At 43.0% G+C, this 11413-nt stretch overlaps 1 protein-coding gene across 1 annotated transcript; it reads right to left on the bottom strand.

Moving 5' to 3' along the window:
• Positions 1–245: 245 nt before the first annotated feature.
• Positions 246–6399, bottom strand: TBC1D20 (TBC1 domain family member 20). Its single transcript, XM_072414262.1, has 8 exons — positions 6246–6399; positions 4164–4349; positions 3999–4079; positions 2552–2738; positions 1828–1929; positions 1600–1741; positions 957–1144; positions 246–776 (listed from the first exon to the last, which is right to left on the bottom strand). Exons 1-8 carry the CDS (start codon positions 6268–6270, stop codon positions 521–523), a joined length of 1167 nt encoding a protein of 388 aa, XP_072270363.1. The 5' UTR covers positions 6271–6399; the 3' UTR covers positions 246–520.
• Between the last annotated feature and the right edge of the window lie 5014 nt (positions 6400–11413).

Here is an 11413-nt window from a genome sequence, read left to right as displayed (position 1 = left end):
CACAGACCCGGGAACGCTAAACAGGAGCAGTGGGTGCCCCTGATAATGGAAAGAGCAGGTAAACAGATCATGGAGCACAGAACAAATGTAGTGGAAGCCCTTCTTTACCAATCCAGCATTCACCTTTAATCAAAATATTGGTTTGGGTGGACTAGAGAGTGTGTAAACTTTCCAAAGTAATTTAGCAATAAAGTGGTAGAAGTATCTAAAGATTGCAGGGAAGCACAATAAGGACACCTCAGAGGTGGTGTTAAATATTTATCATAAAGTGATTCAGAATTCTGTACAGATATACACAGGTTAATCATGTGAAGACCTCCTCTGCCCATCAGTGGAAGCGTGGAACTGTGCCTGTTGTGCCTTGTAGCAGCATAAGTATAACAAGCACTAGGGTGTCCGCATCAAGAGTTTATAGTGGCAAATGGTGACATGTGATGTTTAGCAGACCGCACGTAAATTAGGAACTAGAGGGGACAAAGGCACTTTTATCCACCCCCTTTGCGATGATGGAACAATCTTGTCATGGAAAAATCTGCAGTTCAAATTTGGGTGCCCACTCCAGGGCGCTCTTTACTACCGCCAGTGCTGCGGCTCCCAGAGCTACTGTCAGCCCCATGACCGCCAGCTTTACCAGTTTGTTAGTGCGAGGTTTGGTAAGGACGGACTTGGCTGCATGCTCTGGACGGACAGAGTCTCTAAAACGTCGGCGAAGGACCATATCTGGCCGTTGTTGTGTGGATGCCAGCTCAAAGTCTTTAAAGGTGGAGACTGCCGTCCTGGAGGAAGAGAGAGATAGAGGTTAGAAATATCACTTTAGCAGAAGTGTCTGCAGCTTACATAAGGGGGGGGATACCTCAGCTATAGCAGTAGGGATGATATACCAACGTACACCCACCATTCCAGTACCAGTCAACAGAAAAAGACATTATTGGACCAATATGGCCTCCTGCACTTACCGCTCAGATTGGTGCTGCTGGGCAGCTTCTCTAGACAGCTCAGAAGGTGGAAACTGAACAAAGAGGTCGCCGGCTTTGCTGATAAGGGTCTCGTAGGGTAGATCTTGAGGGATCTGTGAGAGCAGGTGGTGTACGGAAGCCATTTCACATTCACACTCTAGTACCTCTTCCTCTCTGTGTAGCACAATCTGCAAAAATTAACACAGGGCACCTTTTTATTTAACAAGCCATAAAGAAATTCTTGTGGTAGTCAGTAAAACCAATCCTATGCATGTCAGCTTTCCCAATTCAGTGCCCCAAAGTGGGGTTGTCCTGTACAGCTTCATGGCTACAAATGGAAAAAGGGAAACATACAAGCACCACAAATTCCTATTTTTTTTTACTGTTTGCTTGAAAAGATCAGAGGAGTAATTAAGCTAAAGGTAGATGTTGGTGTAATTAATCAAAGAGAATCTACTGGCAAATATGCCACAGTGGAGTTCTTAGGCCAACCTCTTGCACCACAAAATGTCTGACCCTATGGTGCATAAAGAGTTCCACCAGGTAATTGGCCATGAAAGATCTAATTACAGGGCACCTATATTAAATGGAGCAGTTTCCAGCAGTATTTGACTAAACAAGCTTTTCCCTAATAGATCCTTACCACAGCAGCAAAGTAGATGGGCATGAGTGGGTGGCACGCCAGGAAAAAGTCATACAACCTCACCACATGTCTAAAATCAGACAGGACATGCCCAAACCAGGTGATGAGCCAGCTCAGGGCAAATATGGTGCCCACCTCCGCCCTGCAAAAAAAACAGAAGACGGGGTAAGCAAACGCCAACATGTAAAGATGGCGGACAAACAAAGATAGCAAATCGGCTACACTTACCTTTGCATAAAGTCATGGAGCACCGGGTTCACCAGCTCTATAATAGGCATTAGGTAATTGAGAATGTGTTTTGTGTTATCCATACTAGGATCCATGAAGTCCCTATTAGAAGACAGATATTAGTTCACCACAAAAAACATAAAAAGCTATTTACCGGCTTACACAGTCTAAGGAAACTCTTCCTACATTTATAGACATTCAGAAAGGTGTCAATATTGATTAGTCAATGTGAAAAAAAGGGTTAGAAGGACCAATCAAAGTCTTCATGCTTTTCACACCAAATTAGTAAAAGGAGAATATACCTTACACCCATTCACCAAAGGTCACAGATGCCCGCAGTGCTATAATTTACTGGCAAACGCCAACTCAATACAACCAATAATGATAAGAGTCGGGACGGGTTGGACTCTGCAATGGTTTAGGTTTCGTCTCTGCCCCCTATCAGTTTTTCAACTGGAACCCAGTAGAATTTTTTCCCTCTATTCAATATGAAGAGGTTTTAAACAATAAAGGTATAAAAGATTCAGAGAGCAGGGAGTTTAGCAAATTGTTGCATAGTTGTTGACTATTTTATAAAACTTTTGATGAGGATTTTGTTGAACCACCTCATGGACATTCCCAAAATCATCCCAACAGATATTTATCTCATCTGTGTGAATGCTGAGTGATTGCATACTAGGATGTGAATAATAAAAATGCAACGGCAAAGTGCACACAAACCCACCTTAGGTGATGTGTGGAGAGTTTATCCACCAGCAGAGTGGCCAGCGGCCCACCCACCACCAGCAGGAAAGTGACTACAATGTCGTGATATCCCTGGTAATAGTGCAACTGGGTGTTTCGAGCCAAAACCTGAAGGATGATGTCAATCAGTTGCTCCTGCAAATCTTCCCGTTCCTTTAAAGGCATTCCTGAGAGGTAAAACCGGACAGAGTAACCCCATGATTGACAGAGAACCAAAATCCTCACCCCACCGGTTACCCATTTCAGCATCAAGACGTACAACAGGGATGGGGCAGCAAAAAAAGAAAAACTTCAATAAAAATGAATAAAAATAAAACATTTGCCTATAAAGTATTTACGTTTACATGGCTGCAGTACACCAGTGTGCCCACTGATGCCAGTAATCAAACTGCAACTGCTAGGATGGAGAAAAAGCAGGCCACGTATTCCTTACTTATTGCTATCATATAAAAAGAGTAAATTGCAGAGTGCTGAATCATATGAAGCAGGTAGCAGGCACACCCAGGGACACGTGACTGGTCCTGAAATGTAACCATTTAACTAAACGGGCTTCAATGTTTCCTGGACGGCAATATTAACCTAGTTTAATTATCTGATATATATTTCTGTATATTACCTACTTGTAATAATCTTTTGAACAGTACAGATGGGGTCAGGGCTCTGGGGTGCTACTCTCATATTTATTGCTTTGCAGCAGAAAGATAACTTCATCAATGTGATGCTGTTCCTTTACTGTCCAATCAGCAGGTCAGGAAGGAGGGGGCCTCTTACTAGGCTGCACTGATTAGCTCCTATGGACCTGTTTTTTGCTTGCTTGGCACATATCAAAAGTCTGCCCATTACTGGATCAAAGAGGTACATACATGCTATGGAGGCAGCAGTGATAAAGTTGGGGGATATTCAAGGGCCTGGAGGTAATATAATATTGCTGCTCACTATTCCCCTCCATCCTCATAGTAATAGCAGTAGCATTAGTCAATTGATACTGCCAATGGATACGATTACACCCGGCTATAACAAGTATTAACTAACCAAAATCCCAGATTAGAGAACGGATAATATTATAATGCTAAAGAATAATCTGCTTATGTTTTGCCTTCTCTGGTTCCCTCCCCACTCATTAACATGGTAATGAAATTATTAAATTACACCTGCTAACTTAATATCAACCCATCATCACTAGGACGTTGTGCTTCTCTATACAATGCAGGCAGATCAGGGCTGGTGGGAGAGAGCTGTATATAGCATACTGAATGCTGGGGAGGGATGATGGAAATCCTACAGCCACGTTTTTATTATTATTACTTTTTTAGTTTTATCTCTGACAGCCAAAAACTTAATTGGAGACATAAACACGGTCAGGAGGGAGCATGGAAAAATGAGACTGCCCCATTCCTGTTGTACACATTAATCCCCACACATTGTACCTGGAGGGAATCTTCTCAGTGAGCGCCTTACATCCAGCAGGACTTGTTCATAATCTTTATTGTTGACCCGCAGCTCAGGCCCTGTACAGACCAAGTTATATGATTAGCAATGTACAACACACACATAACAATACAAATTGCTCGCTGTGGCTATACTTGGCGTACCTGGAGGCGGGGGCAGCTCGTCGGTATTGACATTCAGAAGTTTAGGCCAGACTTGGCATCGGATCTCATCGGTCAGCAGCCCTCCCTCGCTGATTGCCATTCTGCGCAGGGTGGATACATCAGGAGGGTCCTTGCTTAGGGCTTTCTGGATGTCGGCGAGCTTCCGGCGCCGGCGGAAATCACTGCCTGATAAGGAAGAACAAAAAATGAGCAAATAATGATTCTTGCCTGTTATTATATATCTAAAATGTTAAATAGGGTGGAAAATGACTGTCAAGTATTTATTGACCTCGGTGTCCCCACTAGGACACTCACTGGTGGTCATTTTTTCACTGTTGGTCTGAAAGTGGAATTTGGATCTGTTACCGGGACACAGAGAAAACTTCTAGTGGGGAAAACTGGATCCACTGACAATTATCTCAGAGGTATTTCTTTATTTTACAGGGATCTCCTCTTAGTGTCGATGAGTATGGAGACAGGAAGTAATAGGAAATCTCCAAAGATAGCCTTTATCAACCAGTACAATAATATACTCCCTGTAGTGCCCTGGTACCCAGCATGTGTCACCCTGTGATGCCCTGGTACCCAGCATGTGTCACACTGTGGTGCCCTGGTACCCAGAATCTGTCACCCTGTGATCCCCTGGTATACAGCATATGTCACCCTGCAATGCCCTGGTAACCAGCATGTGTCATCCTGATGTGCCCCGTTACCCAGCATGTGTCACACTGTGGTGCCCTGGTACCCAGCATGTGTCACCCTCCAATGCCCTGGTAACCAGCATGTGTCATCCTGATGTGCCCCGTTACCCAGCATGTGTCACACTGTGGTGCCCTGGTACCCAGCATGTGTCACCCTGCAATGCCCTGGTACCCAGCATGTGTCACCCTGTGGTGCTCTTATACCCAGCATGTGTCACCCTGAAGTGTCCTGTTACCAAGAATGTGTCACACTGTGATTCTCTGGTACCCAGCATGGTTCACCCTATAGTGCCCAACATATTTTACTCAGTAGAACTCCAATACCCAACATGTGTCATCATGTAGCACACTGGTGCCCACCTTTTAACAATTTGTAGTACCATGCTACCCGTTAGTTTAGCATGCAGAACTCCAAGAACCAGCAAATATTACCCTCTTGAACCCTGATACTCAAAATAGTTTACCCTGTAAAATTAAAGTACTTACCCTTACTTACAGTCACCCTGTAGTGCCCCAGAACCTTGAGATATGTCGCTGGCATATAGCACCCTGTATTGCCTGGGTAACCAGTAAATGCCAGCCTGTAGAATCTAGCTTATGTTGTATCACTGGAGCCAGCATATTTCACCCTGTAGAATCCTAGTACCAAGCATACACCCAACAGTCACAGTGTAGTGCCCCAGTACCATTTAGGTTATCCTGTAGTGGCATATACCAAAAGGCAGTACCCTACAGTAATTGGCATGTCACTGGGCAGTACCCTGTGGTACCTAGCATATACCAGAAGGCAGTACCCTACAGTAATTGCTCTATCACTGGGCAGTACCCTGTGGTACCCGGCATATACCAGGAGGCCATACCCTGTATTAATTGGCATGTTACTGGGCAGTACCCTGTGGTACCGGCATATACCAGAAGGCCGTACCCTGCAGTAATTGGCATGTCACTGGGCAGTACCCTGTGGTACCTGGCATATACCAGGAGGCCCTATCCTGCAGTAATTGGCACGGCATGTCACTGGCATATACCAGAAAGCAGTACCCTGCAGTAATTGGCATGTCACTGGCATATACCAGAAGGCAGTATGCTGCAGTAATTGGCATGGCATGTCACTGGCATATACCAGAAGGCAGTACGATGCAGTAGTTGGCATGTCACTGGCATATGTCTCCCCTATTGGGACCGGGCACCCATTCTATGTCACTCTGTAGTGTCCCCCTGGTCCTCACACTCAGGCAGGGCCCCATCACCCCCTCCGATACCAGCTGGGCAGATCTCCCGGTACATCGCCCGGTTTAGTCCCCCTCCCTGTCTGTTTACAATGCAGAGCCACCGTCACTATCACTAATAACGCAATGTGACCCGTGTCCTCCCGTATTACCGTGTTTCCCCGGCTCCGCCTTCATGCTCGTACAGAACGAAGGGGTGGAGTCACCGGTCCCGTTACCGGCTCCTCTTCCCGGATACACTTCCGTACAGTAGCTTCATGATGACGTCCCGTGACCTGCGTTTGCGCAGTCAGCTGACCCCGTGACCATCACTCAGCCCGCCCACCTGAGATGAGTGACAGCCCAGTGGCCACGCCCATTGTACTGTAGGGATGGTCAGACAGCATTGCTCTCCTTGCTCCTAGAGACACAGCAAGAAGTGATAGAAAATATCCCTGGTAGTTATTTGTCAACTTTTGGAAGATTTTCACTTGTTTACTATTCCATGACGACTAAAAAATATTAGATTTACCAAAACGTTTAGTAATAATAGTCAGTAGGATAGAGGAGGTGATTGTCCCAGCTGGACCCAGACAGCAAAAGATACCTTACAGAGGATTGTATTAAATACCATCTATAGGCAGTGTAAGTACCCAAATGTACCCTGGTGTCAGCAGTTTTTACAACAGAGCTCAGTGATAAGCAGCACCAGGAGCCAATCAGGTCATAGGGGAGAGCAGAGTGACAGATGGATGAGCTCAGCTGTCTGCTGCCCTTTCATTCACCAGGGGAGGATGGGAAGAGACACCTTGCTATACTACAAAAGGCACTGCTATGGTTTTATATTTATGTCTGTCTGTACTGTTGAGATTTTGCCCAAGGTCAGGAAGTGATAGTAAATATCTTTAAAGGAGATACACACGTAAACACATTTTTAATACACTGGGAAAGGGTTAAAATAATAAAAGTTTTCACTTTTGGCTGTGCCTTCCTGTCATACCCGATTTCACCACTAGATGTCCTCAGCCTCCTGGATTAAATGACCCTCCCTACCCAAAATTGGGGAGATTGGGATCTTGGTTTAGAGTTGCTTTATCTACAGACTTCTGTACCTCAATAGGGATTTCTGAGAATTGCACACATTGTTAGAAATTGGTGACACAAGAGGAGACAAATCATACAATATGAAGATTTTCACTTAGGGACCTTGATGTACAATGCTAACATATACGCTTGTTGTATTGCAGAATTCTCAATGAACTCTGAGTGAAACTGCTGGGAATGAATGGATGAGTCAGTTCTTGAAATGAAGAGGCGCGTTCTGTGATGAGTGACACAAGGTACTTCAGATGTGTAGAACACCGCCGATCTTCACTAGGTAAACCACACACTATAATACGGTGATATCTGAAGTGGATCTGTGGATTCTGTTCTGCCTATAAATCTTCATTTATTTATTTATACAGAATGCTTAGAGCTGCTTTGCATGGGTGGCCGGAAACCAGACAAGTTCCTCCTGCTTGTGTTCTGCCGCGTCCTTATCCTTTCCAGAACGCTCAGCAAAAGAAATGGTGAAGTATGGAACCCTAAAAACCATGGGTAACTAAAAACAAATCTATAACTTCATCATTTCATGTTAACGATTGCAGGATGCATGCAGACTCCATGCAATAAACAAATGATTTTGTAAATGCAAAGTGACCGCAGTGTCATCAATAACCACAAATAATATGAAGCCGCTATGTGTGCACCGAATGCTTTTATATATGAAAACAAGCATTGACATCATGAATTTACTATTCATAACAGAGCTGTGATAGGGACCCACAAGCCCCACCCACTACTGGCTATCTGCGGGAAATACAGAGGGGGCGGATACAAGACCAGTCATCTTGTACTAGAGGAGAGAGAAGCAGTCACTGGTCTATATAGATCTGAACAAAAAATACACAAAGGACCCCAAGATTCAAGTAAGAATACACTCTTGTATTGGACATTATTTACTTCTTTAATCCATTGCATCCAAATCAGCATGCACTTACCTCTCCATCACCCTGGTCAGATACCATAAAAATCGATCATATAATGCAAAGTCAATTTTATATTCTACCCGATGTGTGCTTTTGCTAACCACAGATCCCATTAGCAGAATACAGTGGAACCGCCAATCATGACCACGTCGGTGGGTACTATTTACTTCTTCAACCCAATCCCCAATTTGTACAGAAATTTTAGGTCTTATAATAACACTTTTTTATTCTCCGTGTATTTATTACTCCTTATTGAGTGTTTGCATAGATACTATAAACCAACCAAACCTTACATGGTACAGATTTAGGTCTAATAATGACCGATAGTCTATGTAACATTCCAGGTATAGAATTCCTAACCTTCTAAAATAAATCTTCTAAAATAAAGCTTATATTTCTGTCACCTGGAACATCTAGGGATGCTAATTGTATCTAAGCAGTACTAGGAAAATACACATATTGTTTCTGATTTATTAACCTCCTGAGCGTTACACTGAGGTCTAGATTTCTGTACCAAAAGTGATCCATCGTTTTTCATGAAATTTTTTTTTTAAATTGTAGACCTGTAACTTACAGAAATATGTCCGAACAAGGGTCTAGTAGATATTATGAATATAAAAAATGTTTGAAACACACAATCATTTAAAAAAAAAAAATACTTTTAATAAAATTAAAGGAAAAACACAAAAATCAGCTTAAACATGACTACATAAACAAAGCTTGAAGCTATAGCAGGGGTCAGGCAGGCGGTGATGTCCAGGTCCAGGCAGAGATGTCAGAGTCCAAGCAGAGGTCAAAGCAGGCGGAGATGTCAGAGTCCAGGCAGAGGTCAGGGCAGGCGGCAGGCAGAGATGTCGGAGTCCAGGCAGAGGTCAAAGCAGGCAGCAAATGGTCAAAATTAGGCGAAGATCAGCAAAGGTAAGATAAGACACAGTGTTACACACTAGCCATCCAGGGAATAAGTGGCAATTTTTAAAACTTTGATTCTGTATTTATTGGGGTTTGTTTTGAATTATTTTGTATTTGATTGGATACGGGAGTTTGTATCCAATCCAATACAAAATAAGAATTTGAATTTCCAAGTTATTTACTTTTATTTTATTTATTTTTTTATTTTTTTGTATTGGATTGGATACAGGAGTTTGTATTCAATCCAATACAAAATGAGTGTTTGAATTTACCAGTTATGTACTTTGTATTAATTTTATATTATTTTGTATTGGATTGGATACGCAAGTTTGTATCCAATCAAATACAAAATATAAATTTGAATTTCCAAGTTATTTACTTTTTTTTTTATTTTTTTTATTTTTTGTATTGGATTGGATACGGGAGTTTGTATTCAATCCAATACAAAATGACAGTTTGAATTTACCAATTACACACTTTGTATTTATTTTAATTATTTTGTATTGGATTCAATACAGGAGTTTGTATTGAATCCAATACAAAATGAATGAATGAGTTTCTATTTGAATTTCCCGCACACGCGCCGACGTCATCACGCACGCAGGGAGGAGCCGTCCGTTTTTTTTTTTTTTTCTCTGCCGGACGGCTTCTCCCTGCAGAGATCATCCGGCGCTGGAACGAGCAGGACGTCGGACGATCAGCGCGGCCGGCGGAACACAAGATGCCGGCTGGCGGAACACAAGATGCCAGCCGGCATCTTACCGGTCCCGCTGGCACCCGACGCTGGAGAGGGAGATCGACGGACGACGCTGGACGGAGGACGACGCTGGAATACGAAAACGACGCTGGATGAGCACAGGGGGACCAGGTAAGTATGGATGGGAAAAATCTCGGGGTTGACCATCCTTGCAATTTTTTTGTGCCCGAACGAAGGTCGGGCTTAACGGCAAGGTGGTTAAAGATCTCCAAGGCTGGAGAGGATACACTTTCATCAGTGAAGCTTGGTGATCTAGCAAACCTGGAATGCATTTCTTCATAGTCATTTGGTATTTTCTAGCAATTGTTTTGATTCCCGAATCCACTCCAGGTTTCTTGAATCATCCAGGATCACTGATGAAAGTGTATTCTCTCCAGCCTTGGAAACTTTTAATAAATCGGGCCCATTGTCTTCAATTTCTCCTGCACAATACCAGTGTACATCCTATGCTTGGGTCTCAGTTTTCTCTCTAGCTCGTTTTAGCCGGGCGCACCACCTTGCACTTTTCAGAAATCACCTGGCTGTTTTTGGGTGGTTACTGAAAAGTTAAATTACTATACAAAGCCACCACCTGCCTACATCTTCACCCAGCTTAAAAAAATGGAGAATGCTGAGTCTCATAGCTGTACATCTACATCGCAAGAACATCTATGACACTACAGCCTCTGAATTCTAGTTTTATAAGATTAAAGGTAAGTAAGGTTTGCTATATATCCAAGGGTCCTATGGGCGGAAGTGTAAATATTTGACAAGCTCTCACATTAGATTTGAAGCTAATTTGGGTCCAAGGGTCCTATGGGTGGAGGTGTGAATATATGACAAGCTCTCACAGCTATTTTGGGACAAATACTTATGATTTGGCAAACTAGTATGGCAAAGCTTTAATATAGAACAAGGGTGTCAAACTCAAATACACAGAGGGCTGAAATTAAAAACTCAGACCAAGTCGGGGGCCAAACTTGAAATTTATTTAAAAATAGAAAGTAATTCCTTCAAATTAAATATAAAACATTTTTATATGGAAACAAAGAGTTATTGCTTAACATGTAATCTGGAACAAGAAAGTACTTGGCAATGCAATGTAAGCACTAATAGGCCCCTAGCTACAGTTCTTGAATAGATTTGAATAAAGATGCCATGAATGTTAATAATCCATTGACACTAAATAATGAAATCAATGTTACACATGTATAAATGATGTGCTCATATCTGATATCTTCAAAACTCTTGTTAGAAAAGAAAGAGAAAGTTATTTACAAAAGAGACAGAAAGAGTGACATCTCTTATTGATGGTTTCACACAGATGATTACCTTGTACTTTATTTTTTGTTTCCCGCAGATCTGATTAATTTTATTTCACCTGGTGTGAGCTAGGAATAGCGACCGGTCGCAGAAGAGAAACAGAAGACAAGTGATGCTGGGACTTCAATTCTGGAACTGCCCAATGCGGAGCCGCATAAGCAGACAGCTGTTCCATAGACGCAAGTGATGCCGGGACTGTGGATGCGAGTGATGCTGTGAGTTGTAGTAGCGGCATCACTAGCTGCAGAAGGCATAGGCGGGCAGGCCGGCCAGATGCCAATTTATTTTTCCAAATCTATGGGGGGCCAAACAAATGACCTCACGGGCCAGATTTGGCCCGCGG

Source organism: Pyxicephalus adspersus, chromosome 6, assembly GCF_032062135.1.
Source record: "Pyxicephalus adspersus chromosome 6, UCB_Pads_2.0, whole genome shotgun sequence".
Taxonomy (NCBI): domain Eukaryota; kingdom Metazoa; phylum Chordata; class Amphibia; order Anura; family Pyxicephalidae; genus Pyxicephalus; species Pyxicephalus adspersus.
The sequence above is the reverse complement of the archived record's forward strand: the minus strand, read 5'-3'. Positions and strand labels throughout refer to the sequence as shown.

Coding starts and splice junctions, on each gene's coding strand:
- TBC1D20 (XM_072414262.1), bottom strand. CDS start 6,270: ATGAAGGCGGAGCCGGGGAAACACG. Junction 2,739..3,998: donor ACTGAGAAGATTCCCTCCAG/GTACAATGTGTG, acceptor TTTACCTCTCAG/GAATGCCTTTAAAGGAACGG. Junction 1,930..2,551: donor CTCTCCACACATCACCTAAG/GTGGGTTTGTGT, acceptor GTCTTCTAATAG/GGACTTCATGGATCCTAGTA.